This window comes from Leuresthes tenuis, unplaced genomic scaffold (genome assembly GCF_036924035.1).
Source record: "Leuresthes tenuis unplaced genomic scaffold, fLeuTen1.0.hap1 SCAF_5, whole genome shotgun sequence".
NCBI classification, from domain to species: Eukaryota; Metazoa; Chordata; class Actinopteri; order Atheriniformes; family Atherinopsidae; genus Leuresthes; species Leuresthes tenuis.
Window position 1 is genome coordinate 11,219,672 of NW_027325359.1, and position 23,161 is coordinate 11,242,832.

The following is a 23,161-nucleotide window of genomic DNA, read 5'->3' on the forward strand; positions in this document are numbered from 1 at the left end:
TTGTTTTTATTTTGGCAACTTGGTATTTTGCAAAGTAAACTCCACAGATGAGAAAAATAAAGAGTAAATGCTGTAGATCTGTTGTTGTAGTTAAAAACAATGAAAATAAGATAAAGAGATCACTTTCATCGGGTTGTAAATACTGTGGGATGCATTGGTCAAAAAGACCGTAATTAAAAATCTGTCCTTTATAAAGAAAAACGTTGTTTCGTGCCTTTGTTTGTCGGTGCATTAATAAAGCCAGAAGTGTGGGTATAGTCAACTGTTTCTTTATTGTAAACTAAGATAGCAAATCAAAGGTTATCGGTGAAGAAGTTACACATTTGACAGAAAGAATTAAAAAAAACTTCCACAGGGTTTTTTATTTGTCAGCATACATGCGGTCATGCCTCAGGTTTTATCACAGTACAGAAAAGTTGTTAATACTTTTAAATTATTCACAGTTTTACTCTTTTTACCACACTAGTGTCGATGGCGAGGCACGGATGTGGCACGAGCACAACAGACTAGCAAATCGGTTAACAGTAATACCTACGAAACGAAAAGATTAACACTATTAACTGATTTTCAAAAAGTCAAGAGATACAATCGTTTTTAGTTGCGAAAGAAGGAGAATGCATCTTTCTTTCGACATCCAGCTTGTCATTTATGATGATATGCGTCAAGCCAGAGATCCCCTGATTTTTTCAGTGACCTGAAGAAAAAGGTGGACAAAACATAACTAAATTAACACTGTTTTCATTTCTTTTTAATTAATGAGTGAAGACTGAGAGCCTTTGATTATACAGACATTCACAACCTTCTAGCCTCATCGTTCTGTTAATGTTTATTGAATCAACACACTAACTCCTTTTGCTGCCTGCTCATAACATCGGCTGGGATTTTTAGCTTTGTTGCACATCCTGCCGGTGAGTTCTTACCTGACAACATCAACCATGCCCCGCCACAAAGTCTTCACCTCGTAAGGAATTCCATGTTTCTCACAAAGAGCACGAACCTGTGGCGCCACCGCCTCGTAGTTGTGGCGTGGCATCCTGGGAAACAAACTTCAGAGAGAGATAGACGGTAAGAGGTGCCCGTTAGACATAACTACAGCTAACGCGTTCCAACGTTTGTGTAAAAAAACTTTGAGGAAGGCTTTACCCTAAAGGGATTTTGTGCAAAAATAATTGTGTGTCTAGCAGCACATTAAAGATATGCTTTGCCTAAAAACAGGAATTTAGCAATCTCACTTTAATTTCTAGGAAAGACAAAATAATCAAAAACAATTGACGTCAAATGAGTTTCTTCATATGGATCATATTGTCTTTTGTAGTCATCGAATCCCCCCAGCATACAATAATCCTGTTTTGGTTCCAGCGTTCTCAGTCTTCTCAGTATGAAGTGTGTGTTTCACACAGTCTTTACCCACTTACCCAGACTTTTTCTACACCAGACATTTTGCGTATTTTACCTAAAGTTACAGTTTTGTTTGTTTAATGATCTTTAGTATTTTACTCTGAACTCTTAGTGCTTGTTGTATCTGTAGAGCAGAAGAGAAGTCTTTCATTTAATTTCAGCACTCTTTGGGAGAGCTGAAGTTGCACTCTTGTGTGTCTGATAACATGACCAATACTGACTTCGCTCCCAAGACTCAATAATTTGACCGCTTACTGGTGCTCAATCTGAAAGTTGAGGTGTCCACTGAACCAGTCGTTGAAGGTGGACTGCTCAATGTTGCAAGTGGCTTGCAACTGAAAAAGAAGATGAAACAAGAGTAAAGATGAGTTAATACATCCATCACTTTGCTATACAGCTGTACCTGCTTATCCTTCAGAGGGGGGATGTGGTTGGAAACAAAAAACTCACGTTAGATTGTACAGTGTGAAGTCTTCATATATTAAAACAAAACAAAAAAAAAAAACAGCAATCTGAATAAAAACTAGTGGGACACTGAGATAATTGCATCGTATAACGGAAAAATCCAAAAATCTCAAACATGCCCTCCAATGAAAGATCTGTTTTAAGCCTTGGTCACATTCCCATATGGGGGTGAGCATTTTTACCTTGCATCTGGATGAAAGAAATAAAAAATAAAATAATAAAAAGGTAACAGTATTTATTAATCAAGCAGGCACCTGCATGGTCAGCCAGTCTTGGCGCTTCTCGTGGTCAATATCCTTCGGCAGATGGCTCATCTGGGTCACCCACACAAACCAGTGGCTCTCTAAAAACCTGTTAATGAATAAGAGTACCGCGATATTCGCTGTTACAACTGTAGGAACATCAGATAAAAAAATGAAAAAACGTGAGGTTTTTCTTTACCTTACAAAGGTCATGAGTGCCAATGAGCCAAACAGGCCGTACAGGGGTACGTAACAATAGAAGTAACGGACGTAGTACGTCATGGCCCAAGACAAATCCTTTGAAAGGAAAAGTTCAAATCATTTCAATGTTTGTTTTCTGCAAAGAAGGACCATGATTCACTATTTTTACTTATGACACGCTTTATATCGCATAATGAAACAAAAAAAATCCCAGAGACTTGTATCTTACCACCCAGTCACGACGGGTGATCATAGTCTTCATTATATTAAAGTTGTAAAAAACTGGAATGAGCAGCGGTGGTGCCACTGAAACAAAATAAGAAATGTAAATTATTCCTGGAAGCTGTAATCATTCATCATTTCACTTAAATGACTTCACATAAAAAACATACCAAGAAAGAAGTATTGGTGCTGGTGATTATAGGGCATGTGCTTGATCTTCTTTACTCCATACTGTAACAAGAGGAGTACAGGAAGAGTGAGCAGGTGAGCAGCTTGGCCAAACAAATGTTTAACAATCAGAAAGTCTGCTTTAAAGCAGCTTGCCTCCACTGGTTGAGTTTCTCCAAGCACAAAGATGTCCAACATGTAGATATCTGGGTCCTTCAAGAAGACGTTGGGTTTGGCGTGATGCTGGAAATGTCGATGATTCCACCAGTTGGCTGAAGCTCCCTGTGAAAAACAAAGCATTTCAATAATTGTGTACCCTTTATTAAAAAGACTTTTAAAATCCAAACAGATTACCTTTAAATGTCCGATGACAAACTTGTGTATCAGGTGATTCCATCGAGACTTCTTGAAGACAGAGAGATGGCCAAAGTCATGCTGCAACCATCCAGCCTGCGACTAAAGAGGAACAGAGTCAATTCTGTGTGGTGACATCACTTTTAAAGTGACAACAACAATTATATCAACAGATATTTATTTTAAAATTACCTGAGCAGTTGCCAACAACACTGAACACAGAAGCGTCAGTGTCCAGCTCGTCCCCCAGAACCAGACAATCAGCCATGCAAGGGCCTCCAGCAGCAGGATGTGACCCAGATGGAGGCAGAAGAACAAAGGCTTAGCTTGAAAAAGACCCTCCTTCTCTGCCTGCTCTCGTAAGATGTCAAAGTCCTGAATGATTGCTGCCTGAAGAAAGGGAAGAAGAAAAATGGTCCTTTTGCAGAAATGATGATGCAGTGATGTAACATTTTTTTTAAATCAACTCAATAAGACCGATGAATAACCAAACTGGTCAGCCTATAGTCTTACATTTTTGTTGTGGTCCTGGCTGGACTCTGTCGCTGCCAACTCCCCGATCAACAGAGGCTTCAGAAACTTTTGCACAAACTTTTGGTCAGGATGAAAAGCAGAGAACACCTCCTGGAACACAAAAAATGGTAACAACTTTAAATGATACACCAAAGAAAAACGTATGCAGAAATGGAAAAAAGCTCTCAGATCTTAAAAGTACAACCTAAGGACATATATATATATATATATAGCAACATACACTCACTTAGTCTCAAAGTGTTTTATATCAAGTTGGAAAGTATTGAAGAACTGGAAGGGAAATGAAGACAAAAACTTGACAAATCTGACTGCAAGAACCTTTTGACATATCTTCTGAGGTATATTTTCTATTCTTGAACAGCCAGCAGTTTTTAACCTATAATGATTGTTTAACTCACTCTGAACAGTCCACTCTACATTCTCATATTGTATGAATGCACATCTTAGATAATAAAAGTCCTACTACGAACAGGAAGAGTTTCAATCCAATGAAATTCAGAGAGGTTTTGCTGCTACGTGCAGCAAGTCTTAAGTGTGACGGCTTCATGATGTAACCTGTTTGATGTGCATGTTGTGCCCTCTAGTGGTCAAAGTGAGGAAATGCATTTAGTTTTGGATGGATGAAAACTTCACAGCAGCAATGGGAAAGGTTACTTTTAGCACTTTTCTTATCCAGTTTCATGTATATGCATGTAGAAATACATGAATGAATGGTACTTATATTACAAAGGGGGAAGTAGGCTTATTTTCGACCATATAAGTTGTAAAAGATGTTGTTAAAAGACATTTGTACCACTATGCATGCACTATACTTTACATCATTTCAAGTTATCTATGACATCATTTTTTACATGATTGTGTGAAACATAATTATGTGAATCGTTAGCTTGTTGCTACTTTCTTTAACTGACCTTCTGGCGCACAAAATCCAACTTAAATGTTGATGCTTTTCAACATACTTCAGGAAAATCATGAAGGATTTCAAATGGAAGGCGCATCCATCAGAGACTAAACAGATTCTCATAAGCATGAGTGGACAGCTGGTTGACTCACATGGTGTGAACACACACTGTGTTTTTCCATATTTTGTTATGAAGCATTATAATAAGGTATTGGTTGGAGATAGGACCAATCTTACAAATAACAACAGGAATTTGAAATAAAGGTCTACAAAGTATCCAAATCATTGTCCTAAAAAATGAAGTCACTTTTGCTTTTGTCCAATTTATGTTTCAGCTTTGAAGGCTCTGAAGCCTTTACTTGGCAGAGAAACAAAAAGACACAAAGGAAGGACTAAGCCTTGAGAGTTGATGTGCATACCAATTTATAATACTGTTAATACTATCTAGATCGCCATTCTGGGAACCTAAAGGTATTTTTAGCTATTTTTATAAAATAACTATACAATTACAGATATCTAGAAATATTTTGTGGAAACAGAATGATACATAATCATTTCAAGGTCAAATAAGTTGATCCACTGTTACATTTCAGACATCCATACAATGACATGTCCACTGGTCAGACCTATACTGATAGACATCTACCATGGTACCATGAGGTCATGTGTTTATTAGCGGTCACGCTCAGATACACGTGGAAACACTGGTCAAAGGTTGAAAGAAGGAGGTTCCACAATTTTTGGTATGTCACATCCTCATTAAGAAGAATGAAAATCATGATATACACAAAGTTTACACAGATGTCTGGAACCGTATATATATTTTTAAGTTAAACAGCCTACGTATCCAAACTTGTAAATGTTCTATTTTGAAAATGAAAGTTTGATTCTGCAGAACTCAAAGGACAAATGTGGTTGGGTCTTAAATATCTTTGATCAACTTTGCAGATAATAATACTGCAGATATCCAAATAGTTCATTCAGTATGTCAAAATGCAATTTAGGACATAGTTGGTAAGAAAAACGGTTTTAGACATCTGAAATGATTGTTGTGGACAGGAGGAATGCCAGTCTGGATATCTGAAATGTTCATTTTGACAAAGAGAGAGTGGATTACTGATATTTGGAATGCACAATCAGTCTAACAAGTAGGCATTCACAGTATTTACATGCCATGTAACAGAAATTAATCCAGATTATACCTCAAAGTGGTGCTTGACTAGCAGGCCCTTCTAAACCTACTCAACCACTGCCATTTACTGTTGGGCATCAAACACCACCACAACAAACAGTAGTTTAGTTCTCAGTAAACACACTGATAGATTCATTCAAAGAGGAAAAATATTTACCGTGGCGTCCTCCCCAGCGTAGTGGCCGATGACCCGAAACCCTCCTGGATGTCTTTTGGCCCACTGAGAGACATTGTAAACCTTTCGATTGACGACCAGCCACTGATCATTCTTGCTGCGGTGCTTCTCCACCTCCTCCCAGGTGTAAACACCTGCATCTCTCCCACTGGGCTCCGTCTGCTGACCTCCACCTCCCATCGTCACTTCTGTTAATCCACCTGCACACTAAAGGACCAGTCTGGCGCAAGGATGTGAGGGAAAAAAGGAAAGAGCTCTTCAAACAGCGCGCAGACAGGGAGCAGCTCTCAGAAACTGAGGCTGCTCTCTAAAGTTGAACATGATTGAAGTAAAACAGAGGGGTGCAACGTCACTGAAACGCGATGAAAACCATTAACTGTTGGAGAAGTTGGTGACGCGTCTGCTGAATTTGTGTCGAATCTGCCCTTAATAATCTGCACACAGATGAACCGAACCGAGGAAATGTTAAGATCAGCGAGCTTTCATAACGTTTCAGTAAAAAAAAAAGAAAAGAAAAAAAGAAAGAAATAGTCTCTCATAATATGGTCCGTTTGGTTGATTGTGGAAAAAAGAGCACGAGCTGACTGAATCTCCATCATCAAGTGGAAAACTGTCGCCTGAGGATTTATTTAAACGAAATGGCAGATAACGGAAGGCTGCTATTCAGCCATCGGGCCACAACATGGAGATGAGAAATATTACCAACTCACAGCATCCAGATTTGCTCTCCTCCGCCCGGGCTTCCGTTACATCAGTGGAGCGCTCCACGTCTGCTCCCGGTCGGTACAGATGCTTTTAAAAAGCAAGTATCATGAAGCCAACCTCTGCTTCTCTTCCCTGATAGGCTCTGTTCATTCCCCCCCTCCGTCCGAACTTCGGAGCAAATCTTTCGAGGGTTTCTGGCCAATCGCTGAACAGCAGGCCTTTTTTTTTTTGGACCGCTGCCAAGAGATATGGGTCAAGATGTTTATCTGACTATTAAAGAGTCACCTCAGCGACCAAATGGAGAACAATCAGCAGGAGTATGTTGGTCTTGCCTTTTGAACGGCTGTGGTGATGCTGGTAGGTTCGCTGATAAATAGGTCATAGGCTACTTGAATGACCATCAGATTACAGCATTTCAGTCCGTCCGCTACTTTTAAGCCTCATTTTTCTGCAACATTTATAACATGTACAGTGCATGATTAGACTGAAACAGAGATGGATTTTTTTTTTTGTTACTCCAGCAGAAATAAGTCTGAAAGAGCGCTTCACAGTTTACACAACACATTACATAATGTACGGATTTTTCAGCTGTTGCCTATGGCCACAGACTGGGGGCCCCTTTTAAAACAATCGTTATTTCCCTTCGTGGACATTCGTGTCTTCTTAATTTCAATCTCTTTGTGGTCTTTTTTTTACATCCTTAGAGATGTTTAGTTTAGTTTCGTTTTTCTGATCGTTTCAAGTCTTCTTGTGGTAGTTTTGTATCTCATTTGTCTGTCTTTGTAGTAGCCTGCTTTATCATCTTGTATCCATTTATGTTTCTGTGGTCATTTCTCATCTCCTTTCATCTCTAATTTGTCTTCTCATTGCCTAATTTTGTGTCTCTTCAGAGTTACAGTATGGTGTCTGGTCTAATTTTATGTCTCTTTGTGAAAATTAAGCTTTGCTTTGTTGTTCGGTTTGTTTGATCAATCTTTACTCTTTCTGGGTATTTTGGCTTTTTTTGTGGTCGCTCCTTGTTTCTATGTTAAGAATATCTATTTTGAGTCCCATTGGGGGAAGTCATCTTTTTGTAGTTTTGCATTTTGCATTTCTTCCCCAGGACTTTAGTGTCACCCACTTAACCCTTCTGTGTTTAAACACAATTCAAGTAAATGCAAGATTCCCAATTGATTAGAAATCCCATGGAAGTGATGTTTCTCTCAGCATGTCACTATCATTGTGTTAGTACTGTGGAACACACGTCACATTTCTATATGTTATGTTTTTGTTGAATTTATTTCCTGGCATTGACCAAAAGAAAAGTACCATAGTGGAAATATCCAAAAAAAAGTGGAAAATAAAGCTCAGGAGCATATGTTTCCTGTAAATACTTTTAGGCAGTGTTGGTGCCTTCCCAGATGTGCAAGTTGTCAGTTCCATACACAGTCAGGCACCCACATAACATCAGAGATGCAGGCTTTTAAACAGCGTGCTTATAACAAGCTGGATGGCCCCTCTCCTTTTTTGTCCCAGAGAATGCAGCATCCCAGATATCTAAAGGTAATTTCAAATTTTGTTTTGTCTGACCATAGAACAGTTTTCCACGTTGCCTCAGTTCGTTTTAAATGACCCAGAGATGACAGCAGTGTTTCTGGATTAAGTTCACATATGGCTTCTTCCTTGAACAATAGAACTTTAACCCCCCTTTGTGGATGTCATCATAAACTGTGTTCAGAAAATGAATTCTGGAAGTGAACCTGAGCCCATGATATGTTTTCTCTGACAGAAGTATGTCTCTTTTTAATGCAGCTGTCCAAACATCACAGACATACAATATTGATTTTTGTCAGCTATGTCCAGAGGTTCTTTGATTTTTTTTTTTGATGGTATCATGTACAGTAGAGGATGGTATATTCAAAGTAATTATAGTAAGAAAAGAATAAGTTACATTTAAAGACAATATATCCTTTTTTAACAATATGACACAATTTTTTGAGGTGGTATTGAGATGAATGAAACAGGCTATGGTTAAAATATGTGTTGGTTTAAGCACAGTGGCCCTTTTTCTTTTTTCCAACAGCCATCTGACCTGTTTGCAGGATCTTTCTGCAGGATCCTTATGGATCTTTAGCAAACTGTGAAGCGTTTGTCTCCTATTGAAACGGCATAATGAAGAGGAGAATCAGACAATGGTGAACATGGACTTTAGTGCATATGAAATCTTACAATTAGCAAGAGTGGCAAAAACACAGTGGTAAAAATGCCCAGGGGGATGAGATCATTATTTTGATAGGGTTGGCAAAGAAGCTGGTGTCTAATTATAGGTTTATAGGTATACGATTCTTCTCAAAGTGCATACAATAACTACAGTTAAGGATTACTCAGCTCACTTTTGGTTATCTTTTTGTCTATTTATTAATTACTTTTACTGTGTGGCTTATGCAAGCATTTTCATTGTACTTCTTGTCTAATTATGAGATCTAAGTATGACAGCTTTTCCTCAGTTCTTTTACCCGTAGAGTCCTTTAGTGCTTTGTGCCTTGGTGTTAGAGATGGGTTAAAGATGGGGTAGAGTGGGCTAGGGTGATTATCTAAATTATTTTTTTTACATTCCACATTTACTAACATTCAGTTTGTAGAAAAAAATGCTACACAAATATAGTCTGATTGATTTATTGATCAACAAAACACAATTTTCTGAATGCAACTCCTGTTCTAAAACTACATAACTGGCCCCCTAAAGGTCACTTGCAGCTGTGGAGGGTGACCAGGCTAAACTGGGGTGTGGTCATGGCCCCCGCTCGGCTCCGCTCCTGAACGTACCTCTCTCCTGACTTTGAATTTGTTGCTGGCATCAAATTGTAGACTTGTACTCTTAAAGTATTGGTGAAAGAAAGACAGATAATGCCTGATTTCGAGGCTGCATCGTCCCTGCCCCGTTCACTCCGTCATATGAATATACGCCGATCGCGACATATCTAAATAGCTTCCAAAGGACGCTGACTTTCGGCAAACTATTCTCGGTAAGTAGATAAACGTATTTCATGCCAGAAATAAGGTCTAGGTTGAAAAATACCGGAGTTACCCTTTAAGGGGGAGATGCAGTGGTGATGGAAAATGGTCCACTGACAATGAAGGTGGAAGAGGTGCTCCCGTTTGCCACAGTTCCACCACTAGGGGTGGTAATGAGACCTACACCGGAGTCTTTGAGCAACCCTGTATTTTCCACAGGTGAACACCTGTGCTCCAATTCCTGGGATGCTAATTCCTCCCTCAGGGGTCCTCTGTGAGAACATGAACACTACACAGAGAAGATGAATAACTTGACTTGAAACCCAATTCTTTGTCTTTGTGAGTGATTATAAAGGCCAGGCCTTTTATTAGAGAATCTCTTACACCATCGAGAGCTGACAATAAGAAAAAGCGGAGTTTTTGTACTTTTCTGGGGTATAATCTTATTCACCGTTGGTTTTAGACGAAATGTCAAAAAGACAAAGTCAGCTGATGCCGTAGCTCCTGATATAATGACTATCAGAGGGAGCGGGGACGAAGTAAGCAAACTGTCCTAAATGACATGACTTGCATGAATAATATCAAAGTTGCTTATATTTTCATAATTCAACATTTATTCTGATCTTCTATTTGGGTAACAGATCAATCAGCATATCAGAGATCCCAGAAGAAGCTTTCCCATTGGTGATCTGCTGAAAAAAATTAATTATAAAAAAAACCCAGTACAGCCATTAAAGTTTATGAAGTATTGCTCTAAATATAATAAATAGGAAAAAAAGATTCAGCTGTAGTTTTATAGGAGTCTCCTTGTACAGGCATGTTAGGTAAATTGTCTTTTTGGATGGAAGGATGTAGTTTAGATCCGAAGACTGAACAACATAAATGTCTTAGTCTTGCTGGGATCTCAGCACAGGCCCAAAGAGGCCAACAGACCAAAGAATCAGAATTCAGAGCTATGACGCATGCTTGTCTTCTTCACATCAGTTTATGTCTCAACTTTAAGTACAGATGATGACTTAACTTGTGCAAACACTGAATAAAGTCCATGAGCTACATTTATAGACATTTGCTGGTTTTACTGTGGGTTTTTTTTTGCTTAAAAATCAATAAAGTATCGAGTAGACTCTCCAAGCGCGTAAAAATAAGGTAATCTAATGAGGTTTATAAGGTTTGTTTATTGTACGCAGAAAGAGCAGAAGAAGAGTTTAAGAAGTTACAGGTTTGTCAGAGGAAATTCAAATTAACGCTGTAAGCCTAAATTACACAGGATTTCTGACTTGTCGGTGAGATTGCGTTTTTGTCTGACTATTTAAAATGTATGACAAGCTATAAAACTGTCATATTAATTTATTTCTAAACAGCAGAACGGCAACTGTCTCACAGAAATGGCAGATAACAAACACTTCACTGTTGTTGATCAAGATACTCAAAAATCCGAAGAGCACTAAAGACTGAGTCAATCTGTTTACAAAAGATACAACTGTTTTGAGAATTAAAAGGAAAAAAGAGAAGGTCATCTCTTCTTTTACACGCAGCTTGTCATTTATGGAGATATGCATCAAGCCAGAGATCCCCTGAAGTTTGCAGTGAACTGAAAACAAAGCGAGAAAAAAGTGGATAAAATATCAGTTAATTAAGAACCTATTTATCAGGCAAGCTGACAATCCCTCTCTAACAGGAGACGGCTGTTTGTATAAGTTGTTCTGCTAGAGTTAAATAGAGTTGAATCACTGTTATTTTATTTATCTTTTTGCAAATTTTGCCAGTGAGTTATTACCTGACAATGTCAGTGAATCCTTGCCACAATGTTTTCATCTGGTAAGGAATCCCATGTTTATCACATAATGCACGGACCTGCGGCGCCACCAGGTGGTAGTTGTGACGCGGCATGGTGGGAAACAAACTTAGGAAAGAGAAAATTGTTAAGATGCGTAAATGTTATTAACATGTTTGTGTTAAAAGTAGCACTCTGAAAATGAGATGCTCCATGTTTTTGTTCTTTAGTAACTGATTCTGCACACTGAAGAAGGCATTATCCTCATTTGTATTACTCCACAACATGTGACTACCTGGAAATCAGTGATTGACTTCTATTAGTAATCTCAGCGAGCCACAGCTCAGCTCAGGGCTGTGTCTTTTGAGCTCTCTGCTCTTCATTTTGCTGACCCATGACTGTAACCAGTTTCAGTGGCGATCACATCATCAAGTTTGTTGATGAGACTAATATTTGTGGGTCTCAACAGCAAAAATGATGAAACTACATTCAGGATGGACACTGAGGGGCTAGTAGCATGATGTAACAAAAACAGTATTTTCCTGTCAACAAGGGGATGCTCAAAGCTCTGAGAAGGGCCTGTGCTGAGCCCCTCCACCTGCTACATGATGACCTGACCTCATCCACCAACAGCACAGCTATTGCGAAGAAGGTGCAACAACGGCTATACAAGTAGGTCATGCTACCCATCTCAGCACTAGCCACCTTCTGAAGGGCCGACTGGTTCTGACCTGCTGCTTCATGGTGTGGTTAGCAACTTGTACAGTGGCTGAACAAAAACAACAGGACAGGCTTATGAAAACAGCAGATCACAGATTTTCTCAGCTCTGCACACATAAGATGGCCTGCAAGTTTCTTCATACAGATTGCATCTTCCTGTGTCCTATGTGTTTTGTAGTTAACAAATTTACTTCATTATTCATTATTTACTTCATATTCAAAAGTAAGTTTTTTTTTGTTTGTTTGTTTTATTTCCCTCAATAAGCCCTGAAAACCACATTTTTCTTACAGTGACTGATAGTGTTCTACACAAACACAGTTGTATTCTGATTTTGAAAGATTTTTCCATTAGATTTTGTTTTTTATTTTTACTGAAAATACTGGATAGCTGAATTCTTGTGTTTGATACTTTTAAGAAACAGTCGTTCGTCTTACTGGTGTTCAATTTGAAAGTTGAGGTGTCCAGTGAACCAGTCGTTGAAAAAGGATTGTTCAATATTACACGTGGCTTGTAACTGAAACAGAAGTTGAGACAAACGTAGAATTAAAATACAATATCCCCTCATTTTCCAAATAAATCGATGTAGCATATTTTGCCTATTGTCTTATAATTCAGCAAAGGAAGACAATTCTGAGCTTCAAACAATGTGTCTTAAGTGGTTCACAATTATATACTTCGATGGTACCAGTGTTTTGGGGTTTTGTAAATCTTACACACAAGATGCTACGAAGCTCACTAAATCTAGGGAAAACTCCCAAAGCATAACAAGATTTTTTTAAGTTCTAATAACCTCTGCAGTTTTTGACATAATCAGCAACTGAAGGTAAAATAAATATTTTGAAGTAAATCAGGCACCTGCATGGTCAGCCAGTCTTTGTGCCTCTCATGATCAATCTCCATCGGCAGATGGTTCATCTGACTCACCCACACAAACCAGTGACTCTCCAAAACCCTGTAAAAAAAACAGGAACAAAATATGACTGAATATGGAGTAAAAGTGTGTGAAGTATAAAAATATAACATCACTTTGTAAGGCATATTTTATTACAGGCTTTTAGATAGATAAAAATTAATTGATATCAGTGAAATTCTCAGTAATAAGACCAACATGAACATAAACATTTGAAATGCCAAGTTCTTAAAATACCTTTAAGTCTTGTCTGTCTGTCTCTTTCTATCTGCTGTCTTACTTGTCACAAACATGAATTGATGTTAACTTTCTTTCTTTTGGAACATTTACCTGACAAACAAGATAAGCACCAGTGAGCCAAACAAGCCATACAGGGGCACATAACAGGAGAGGCAGCGAAGGTAATATGACACGTGCCACGCCAGGTCCTTCAAAAAAAGAGGTTAATACCGTTACAAAATGTTTATTATCAACAACAGTCAAGACTCACTCTCATGTTTTTATGATGATGTTTCCAATAGAAAACTCTTTATGTAATCTGGACGAAATCACACAGGCAGGCATCTTACCACCCAGTCGCGACGGGAAATCATGCTTTCCACTGTCTGAATGTTGAAGAAAATCGGAATAAGCAGTGGTGGTCCCACTAAAATATAAAGAAAATTCTGTCATTTCCTGGAAAGCTGTCATACTTTATGCCTTGTCGATCTCTTTAAGCAAACTTACCAAGAAAGAAGTATTGGTGCTGGTGATTATAGGGCAAGAATTTGATCTTTTTTACTCCATACTGTAACAAGAGGAGTACGGGAAGAGTTAGGTGAGGAACTTAGCTGTTTAAGAATGTCTCACTTGTCACTTGCCTCCACTGGTTGAGTGGTTCCAAGAACAAAGATGCCTGACAAGTTAACATCAGGGTCCTTACTGAGGATGTTGGGCTTGGCATGATGCCTGAAATGTAGATGATTCCACCAGTTGGCTGAAGCTCCCTAAAAAAAAAAAAAAGAAAAAAACCATCATATTGACTTTCAGTGTCTACTGAATTCAAAAAAGACATTTAAAATCCAGTAAGCTCACCTTTAAATGTCCAAGAACAAACTTGTGCATCATGTGATTCCATCGAGACTTCTTGAAGACAGAGAGATGGCCAAAGTCATGCTGCAACCATCCAGCCTGTGCCTAAAGAGGAAATATGATAAATGAGCATTTACAAACATATACAAATACATAGCACATTTTACACTAAATGTACCTCAACAAGAATTAGATTTTCACATAATTATATGCAAATTACCTGAGCAGTTGCCAGCAACACTGAACACAGAAGCGTCAGTGTCCAGCTCGTCCCCCAGAACCAGACAATCAGCCATGCAAGGGCCTCCAGCAGCAGGATGTGACCCAGATGGAGGCAGAAGAACAATGGCTTAGCTTGAAAAAGACCCTCCTTCTCTGCCTGTACTCGTAAAGCACCAAAATCCTGAATGACTTCTGCCTGAGAAGAGATAGCATTGTCCTGTGAATCTACAAAAGGTGATGCACTGATGTGATATTTGTGAAATCAAAGAAAAAAAAGGATACGTCTGTAGTCTGACCTATTCAAGGGATGTGAATTCAGAGTCTTACATTTTTGTTGTGGTCCTGGCTTGGCTCTGCCGCAGCCAACTCTCCAATCAACAGAGGCCTCAGAAACTTTTGCACAAAATTTTGATCGGGATGAAAAGCGTTGAATGCCTCCTGAGGAACAAAAAAAGTTATGTTTATACACGTGTATAGATGACCTGCAAAGAAAACAAAAAAATAGATCTTATTCTTAGATATAATAATATATAGATATATAACTTTTTTTAAACCATGTGGAGCTGCTCTTATTGAGTGAGCCCTTCCAAACTTCAACCCTGCAAGATTCATTGAAACTCCACATTCTCTGATTACGTGGTTGTTCATTTGACTTCGTCCACTTTGGAAAGTATCTTTAGGCCACCAAAATAATGTGCAGTCTTTCAAATTAATTTGCTGAACTTTTAGCAGTAATCTGCCTTGATTATGATTTTGTAGTTGTTATTGGTTATTTTAACATCCATGTTGGACAGAGCAACCAAAGAACTACGCTGAGTTCTTGGTAACTATGACGTAGCCAACACACAACAAAGGCCACACTCTAAATTTGACTGTTTCCCAGTTCATGAAGTTCTCTGAGGTTGTGATGTCTGATGATTTCGGTGTATTCTTGCAGGATGCTATCTGTGAACACGCAGACATTCAGGCAGAGATAACTGCAAACTGAAATATTTATTCAAGGGAAGGTCATTTCTGGTGAGAAAAGATCTTCATGGTGAAACACAGCTATTGTCAGATGAGACAGAAGCGAGTGTTGTAAAGCTTAACGTCTGTGGGGAAAACCTAATCTTCAGGTTTACAATGAAATCAACAAAGGAAGACTTCACTTTTATAATTTACAACAGGGATTAACAAGACAGTCCTTACTTTCTGACATCATGACCAAGATAATGCATGTGCTCTTTTTGCTGACTGGTTGGCAAATTCTCCTTTGCCAGCAGCCTCTGAATTTCCATTCATTAAAGCCTTCAGTGTCTTTGTCTTCTTGTCATAGACAACATTTTGAAAATGAACAAGGCTTCTATTACAGCTATTGGAAACACACTGTCCTACTGTCTGCCAAAGTCTGAGATGAAAATAATGATTTTTTTTTTCAAATCCAGTGTTAGACCCTCAAATTATTGTCTAGACATTTTGCCAACAAATATTTTCAAGAATGTGTCCATCTTGTGCAAAGCAACAAGCTATGTTACCCTAGTTATACAGACAAAGCACAAATAACCATATAACCAAAGGATTACATTTCCTTAAGCACTCAGAGGTAAGTGCCTTTGGAGCAAAAGAAGAATGGTCAAACATCTGTGCTAAACTTTAGACCAAATTAAGTCAGTAAAGAAGTAAGCCTTCAAACACCCTTTTCAGTGATTAAAGGACTTATGTTTTAGAGTGATTCAGAAAACCTGGCCCAGATATTGCAGCCATTGATTAACACCATAATAGCAAAAAGCAGAATAGTCTATATACATTTTCAAGAAAAGTGTTTATATATTCAAAAAAAGAGGACGCTTTTTACCGTGGCATCCTCCCCTGCATAGTGGCTGATGATGAGAGACCCTCCCGGATGCCTTTTGCACCACTGAGTAACATTGTAAACCTTTCGATTAATGACCAGCCATCGATCACTCCTGTTGCAGTGCTTCTGCACCTCCTCCCAGCTGTAAACACCTGTGTCTCTCCCGCTGCCCGGCTCTCCGGACTCCATCTGCTGGCCTCCGCTTCCCATCCTCGCTTCTGCTGCCTCTGGCGCACTGAAAGAACAGTCTGCCACAAGCTTTCACTGCTGGATTCATTTTGAAAAGAAGTCTTAAAAAAATGAAAAGACTGTGAAATGCAACAACAAGAACACTTACAAATGCTGCTCAGCTGTCTGGCCGCAAATGCTTGAACTCACAGCATCAAAATTTGAACTCCCCTTTGTTCACATTTGATCCTGTTCAGTACAGACCATGTGCAAGCATCATAAAATCATCCTTTGACTGCAATCCTTGATCGGTTTTTAGCGTTCATCCACTGGATTTCTGGCCAGTCGGAGCACAGCAGTTTATATATTGGGCGACAGGTCACAGTGCTGAATGTTATCTGAATGTTACAGGGTTGTCTGAGTGTCAAAATTGAAAACAACCAGCTGGAGGTCATATGTTTTTATATAGGCTGAATCCGGGAGATGTTGGTGGAATTGGATGCATGTTTAAGTGAGCAGAATAATCAGGTCCTTTCAGTTCCAGATACCCTCACTTATAGTGAAGCACTTAGACCCAAACAGATTATTTAGCTGTTGAATTTAGAAGGACTAGTTAATTAAGTGATCAGAAAATTCTCCCCTGAAATAATGATAATGACAAAAAAGCATTTGACCATCTGGTGTTCCGTTTTAGGCGTCACTGAACCAGATGTTGAAACTGCTCATGTGGCTTGTAACTGAAAAAGAATGAGATGCTACATGTTTCAGTTTGCTTTGCAGCTGTACCTGCTCATCCTTCAGATGGTGGATGTGGCTGGAGACTGTCTCTAACATTACACTCTTGTTTATCATCTTCATTTATAAGAATAAACAATAAGTTCCTTGTTCCTCATATTTCCTAGATGTGTTATTTTACTGCTTGATTTTTTTTAAATAATCAGATTTCCTCTTGTTTTAAGTTGTGATTCTGCTTACATTTACTTCTTATCTTTGTTGTACATCTGACCCAAAAGTACACTCATAGTATACCACGATAAGAGTCGTTTAAATTCTTTAAACACTAATGAAAGTGACTCTGAGTTCAAACATCTGAGTCACCCACACAAACCAGTGATAAACCAAAAACCTGCAAAATAAACAGAAAGGGAAAAAGATGAACCAAATAAGGCATTAAACCGTGTGAATGAGAAGTACAAACAAGGTTACTGCTTTATCGTGGGGAATGTTTCCTATGAGGGTTTAATCGCCTTTGATAATATGCAGATCATCTGATGTGAATTACCACTATGAGTGTAGAAATGAAACACAGTTGAGTCACTCTGTTCCAAATAAATCCTTTGAATTTTGCATATCTGTCTGTTTTTATCTCAAATCAAAACAAAGCAAAGGGCATACTGTCCAAAAGGCTGATTTATTTGTAATATGAACTCCTAAAGTATTACCAGATAATATTAATTCATAGTGTATTATTTTGAGAGAATTTACCGGACAAATGAGTAAAACAGGGCATACATGGTCTTCATTATCTGAATGTTAAAATGAAGAGGAATGAGCGGTGGTTGTCTCACTGAAACATGGAACATTCCTGGTCATTCTTTTATCATCCTTTGTGAAGACGCAACATTTGATCCATTGACTTTATTAGCGGTAGCTAATCTAAGAAACCTCTCCTGCAGACTCAACTTCGTTATCAGGGGAAGGGTTTTGCCAAATCAAAAGTACAGAGTGTTACGCATGGTACAAGGACATGACCTGTGTACAAGATCTCTATTTCCCCCAGACTCCCAGGAGCAATTAGATGAGCAGAGGGTTCAATAGTGAATGGTTGAGTTTATTCAATTTAGATTACCTTTCTTTTGCATCTATTCATAACCAGAACATTGACATGAATGCAGTTAAAGACAACAGATAAACAAACAACATTGTTAATTGTTAATAAGTGAGGAGCAAGTACAACTGTATCTTTCCTTAAAGAACTGTTTGTGTGGGTCTTTGAAGCCTACATGATATCAAATACATAAAAATAAAGATTATAAGCCTCGGATTTCCTATTCAGAGTGCAGGCTAAAACCATACTGACTTCCATGAGCACATTAGGTGTCTGTACATGTGGCCACATGAGGATCACTGAGATGTGTGAGCTGATGGATCATCTTGAGTCTGCATGTTTGGAATCAGGTGTAACATTTTCAAATGAGCATGTTGGGACTGTAAATGTTTTGTTAGGTCAAGATGACTGTTCGCTTACTTCAACAGTAATAGTTACTGTATAAGGAGAACCTCCGGCTGGTCTTATCTTTCTTATTGAAATGCTAAAACCAAGGCCATGTCTCATGACAGTAATTCTTTTACGCTTTTTACCTCATTTTCAAGACTTTATAGTATACAAGACTTTTCTTTATAAGGTCTGGCCTAAATTAACACACAAAAAGATAAGTGTTGGGTTTCCAGTCTCACTTAATTCATCTCTTCTGAAGGGTGTGTTTAATTTCCATGACAGTTTTCTACAGTTAAACCTTGACAGATCATAATGACATTTAGAGATGTCTGCTATGATGTCATGGGGTGATGTGTTTATTACAGGTCACATGCAAGTTATACATGAAAACTCTTGTCAAAGGTCACAGTTTGGTTCATTCTACATCAGTTCAAATGTCTACATTTTTACTCTCCAGAATGGCATGAATATTGACATCAGTATTTGTTTCATGCATATCCAAAATCACTTATATCAATCACAGATCTGAAATCAAAATTTTGAGCCCTCACAGTTGGTGTGCTTGTTGTCACATACTATGGCTGTCTTGACAGCATTTTCAACAGCGTAAAGATGGCTGTGGTAAATAACTCACAGTCATTTCATACCTAATAAATTCAAGATTCATTGTTATGTGTTTTTATGTGAATATGAACCACATACTGTTAACGCTGTACATTCGTACCTCCTGACACGTGCTGTTGCAGTCCCCTTAGCCACCAGCAGATGGTGCAAATTAGTTACTTTGATCAAAAACCTTCCTTGTCCTCATGTCACCCTTAAGGTGCACAGCAGAAAGGCTTTGCATAACAGTTTTGTGTTGCTTTTGTCATCAACCAACTACTATATGAAACAAAGCAACACAATGCAAATGAGATTTTCATTTTTAGTTATTTACATCAAGGAAAATGACCACAAATGCAAAAATACTTGTGTGTTTTTACTCTTCCATCTCCATATCGTTCACATATTGCCAGGGTTATGCAGTACTTCATCTGGAGTCAACACATTGACTTCAGCAGTCACATCAATTAAGCACACAAACTCTATGTGTCTGTCTCCTGCTTACAGTCCTTTGTGTCATTTCAGGGTCATTTGAATGTGATGCAGAAATGTGCAAATCAGCTGTTTTGGCCCTCAGCATATCCCACATGATTATCCTCAAGCAGCTCGTCTCCCTGTTTGTCCGCTTGTTCTGCCACTGCTCATCAGGCTGACAGAAGCGCTTCACTTATGACCTCAGCCGCTTTCCATTTCATCTAAAATCACAGCCAACAATACACAGTCAATCAGAACAGCTATTTGCTATCTAATTGAGTATGTTTAATTAAGGAGAAAACTGACTTGTTTAATGTGAGTTGAAGGTTCAAACTCTTTTTTTAGTGGTTCAGATGCCTTAAAGTTTCAAGATTTTATATTTAAAACATGGAAGGAGCTTCAGACTGAGCACCATCAACCACTCAATGATAACCATCAGTTGAGACAGAACTATGAAATAATATATTTATACAAAAAAAACCATTAACTTAATGGATCAGTAATATTTAAGCTTTTTTTAGATTACTGCTCTAATCTATAAAAGAACAGTTGAGGATTCAGAGTATTTTATGGGTTATTTTGGTGTCAGAACAGTAAGTAACCTTGAAGCTTGCTGCTACAGCTTTTTTGAATTTGTGTTTCAAAACCTGCTTGAACTAATGTCTCTTGTGTTTAATGAAAACCAGCACTAAATATATCACCGTCAGAGATTAGCTTAATGGTATTAAGGTTAGCTCTATGAATGAAATGGACTTTTCAGACTTCACCTCTTGAAGTAGTCCATTTTGTATTATTATGATTTAGAAGCCAGCCACTTTTCATCTTCAGCTATTTCTTTATTTCTGTGTGTTGTGTGTTATATGCCTCTAGAATTTGGTTGGTATGTATGAAATTATTATTTCCTTTACCGGTGAAATGTTCTCTACACTCTGCAGATTTTTAAGACGAGTAAGAGCATTAAAAGTACATTTCCCTACAGCACTCTCCTAACAAGCCAATCACAGAAACCCGGATAAAAGTGTTAATTGTGTGAATATGTAACAAAACAAATAGTTTAATTTCAAAATGGAGGGCAAATGTTTTCTTTACCGTTTTTACTGAAATTTGATTGAAACTATTTTGAAATTCACCCAAAAAACGCGAGCAAGTGTGAAAATAAAGTTTTTAGCGGTCCTTCTCCTCTTGTCTACTTCTGATAATACTTTCACACACACACACACACCCACACACACGCACACGGACCATGTGATGTGGATGTATCCTGTTCCGGAGGGAGGTACCGGTTGAATCTAAACCTTCACAGTGATGGAGAGAAGCGGGGCAACATCAGCAGCAGGGTCGGCCAGTCAGTCAGCTTCTGCAACTTTGCAAAATGCTATTTCTTTCTCGCGCGGATTATAACTCCGGGGGACCTCGACCTCTAATGGGGAGCAGCTACATTAACTAGAGGACGGACTTCTATTAACTTTCCTTTTTGCCGCCGGCCAGGTCACACTCTGAAATGATCCACCGACAGCAACGAGCGAGGAAGAGGGGTATTAAAATGACATTTTAGTGTCCAAAGGTGGCACTTTATTTTTTTTTCCTTTCCCATCTTGACAGAGTGGATCACGTGAGCAGGTGACCTAAAAGTTGTCAGTTATCGATCTCTGAAAAGTCTTGAGGAAGTCAGAGAGGGTAAGAATTCAATAACAGCTCAAAATTCAGCTTTTCTTCATTCAATTCAACCACCAGCAGCACTATTATAATTATTATTACTATTACTACTACTACCATTACTATTACTCCACAGCTTGCTAGATCCAAAGGGACAAAATGACACTTGATAAACTTCTGTGGTATAGCAGAAGTGTTAACTGACATGGAACATGATGCCATTTGCAGCTGGTGGGATCAACCACAACACAACAGTAGCTCCCAGGCTGAGGGCTAACTTGTCACAGACACTGCCTCATCAAATGACTCTGTCCTGACGCACACTGGAGTCAGGGACTTCTTGACATAGCATGGGAAACTCCTCCAGGAAGGGCGAGGGGGAAGAAGAGGAAGACGGGCCAAAGGATGGTGAGGACGAAGAAGTTGCAGAAAAGGAGAAAGAGGTGGAGGAGGAGGTAGAACAGGAACTTCCATTGGGGGTGGAGGAGTTGCTGGAGAGTGGAGATCCTGTGTTGGATTTAAGCTACCGTAAATTCAAAAAGTTACCTTCGCGTGTTTGGGGACTGCTGCATCTGGAGAAGTTGTATGCTTGTGGCAACAGCCTGCGCACTTTGCCAGACAGCATCTCCCAGCTGCAGGGTCTGCGTATACTCGCCCTTGACTTCAACAAGATGGAAGATGTTCCTCTGGCCGTGTGCCAGCTCACCAACCTCACTCGTCTCTACCTAGGCAGCAACCGGCTGATGAGCCTCCCACCTGAGCTGAGGAACCTGCAAAATCTGAAATGCCTGTGGGTGGAGAGCAACTACTTCCAGAGTTTTCCAAAGGAGCTCTATGACTTGCCCCACCTTAAGTCCCTCCAGATCGGGGACAACCGACTTAAAACGTTGCCACCTGACCTGTGTCGCATGGAGGCACTGAGGGGATTATGGTTGTATGGAAACCGCTTTGAAACCTTCCCCAGAGTCCTTCTGCGCATGGAAAACTTGGAGATCTTAGACATGGACAAAAATAAAATATCTGAGTTCCCAAGTCTAAAGCGTCTGCGAGCCTTGCGCCTTTTCTCCTATGACCACAACCCAGTTGAAGAACCTCCTAAAGTGGGCGAGGATGTTCTTGTGGTTGGGGAAGGGGCTGCAGAGTTCTTAGAGGCACGTGAGGCTCGCAAGGAGAGATTAAAGGCTGCGGAGAAGGAGGCAGAGGAGTTGGCTCTGGCGGAATCACAGGCAGAGGAGCCAGTGATTCATGGCATCCTAAAGAACAGCAACTGCAGCTCAAAACAAGCAACCAATGGAACCGTGGTGACTATAGGGGACCCAGATGTTAGGGAGGAAGAGGGAGGGTGTGGACAGCTCCCAGTCATAGAGTATGATGGAGCAGAACTTGAATATGATGAGGAAGTGGTTGAGTATGAGACAGAGGAGCTGATATGTGAGGGAGAGGGGTTTGAGTATGAAGGAGAAGAGCTGGAGTATGAGAGGGCTCAGATGGACTATGAGTATGAAGAAGGGGAGGAGGTGGAGGACACGGGGAGACAAGATGAAGGGGCATGAATAGCTGCCCATTCTTCCTAATGCTCTGCTGGAAGTTGGACATGGCTGAAGGAAAATCCAGCAAATAGATTTTTAAAAAGTAGTTGACTCAGAGGGAGTGTGCCACTTTCCTTGCTGTGCTGCTAATTTATAATTTATTAACTGTGAAAATAAAATGGGCATTATGTTCCTATAACAGCACCTTTGACATCTCCCTCAGCTGTATATGTTCATGTGTGTGTGTGTGTGTGTTTTGGTACAGTACGTGGGACTATTTAAAGCAGGATTGTATTGTGCATTTTCCATCAATAAATCTTCAGCTGAATGAAGTCATTGTCAGCCATTTGTGAGAAAGCATTCAGTAATTGGAACAGCTGAGCACATTGTAGTATTTCCACATGTTATTGTCAGTGTTTGCTTGTCAGTG

At 39.2% G+C, this 23,161-nt stretch overlaps 2 protein-coding genes across 4 annotated transcripts; one reads left to right on the forward strand and one right to left on the reverse strand.

The window, feature by feature from the left end:
* Nucleotides 1-253: 253 nt before the first annotated feature.
* On the reverse strand, nt 254-16,293 carry fads2 (fatty acid desaturase 2). Of its 3 annotated transcripts, none has more exons than XM_072385981.1 (12): nt 16,084-16,293; nt 3,564-3,674; nt 3,243-3,440; nt 3,051-3,152; nt 2,853-2,978; nt 2,699-2,759; nt 2,536-2,612; nt 2,305-2,402; nt 2,118-2,214; nt 1,654-1,733; nt 921-1,046; nt 254-694 (listed from the first exon to the last, which is right to left on the reverse strand). In XM_072385981.1, exons 1-12 carry the CDS (start codon nt 16,291-16,293, stop codon nt 643-645), a joined length of 1,338 nt encoding a protein of 445 aa, XP_072242082.1. In that variant the 3' UTR covers nt 254-642. The 3 variants fall into 3 exon arrangements, with proteins under 3 accessions (XP_072242082.1, XP_072242083.1, XP_072242084.1); XM_072385982.1 differs by lacking the exon at nt 16,084-16,293 and adding an exon at nt 5,835-6,072; XM_072385983.1 differs by lacking the exons at nt 254-694; nt 921-1,046; nt 1,654-1,733; ... (6 more) ...; nt 3,243-3,440; nt 3,564-3,674 and adding exons at nt 11,027-11,142; nt 11,329-11,454; nt 12,481-12,560; ... (6 more) ...; nt 14,248-14,445; nt 14,577-14,687.
* Nucleotides 16,294-21,372: 5,079 nt separating this feature from the next.
* Nucleotides 21,373-23,012, forward strand: LOC140306622 (leucine-rich repeat-containing protein 10B). The gene has a single exon (XM_072385227.1). It carries the CDS (start codon nt 21,553-21,555, stop codon nt 22,753-22,755), a length of 1,203 nt encoding a protein of 400 aa, XP_072241328.1. The 5' UTR covers nt 21,373-21,552; the 3' UTR covers nt 22,756-23,012.
* Nucleotides 23,013-23,161: the final 149 nt, after the last annotated feature.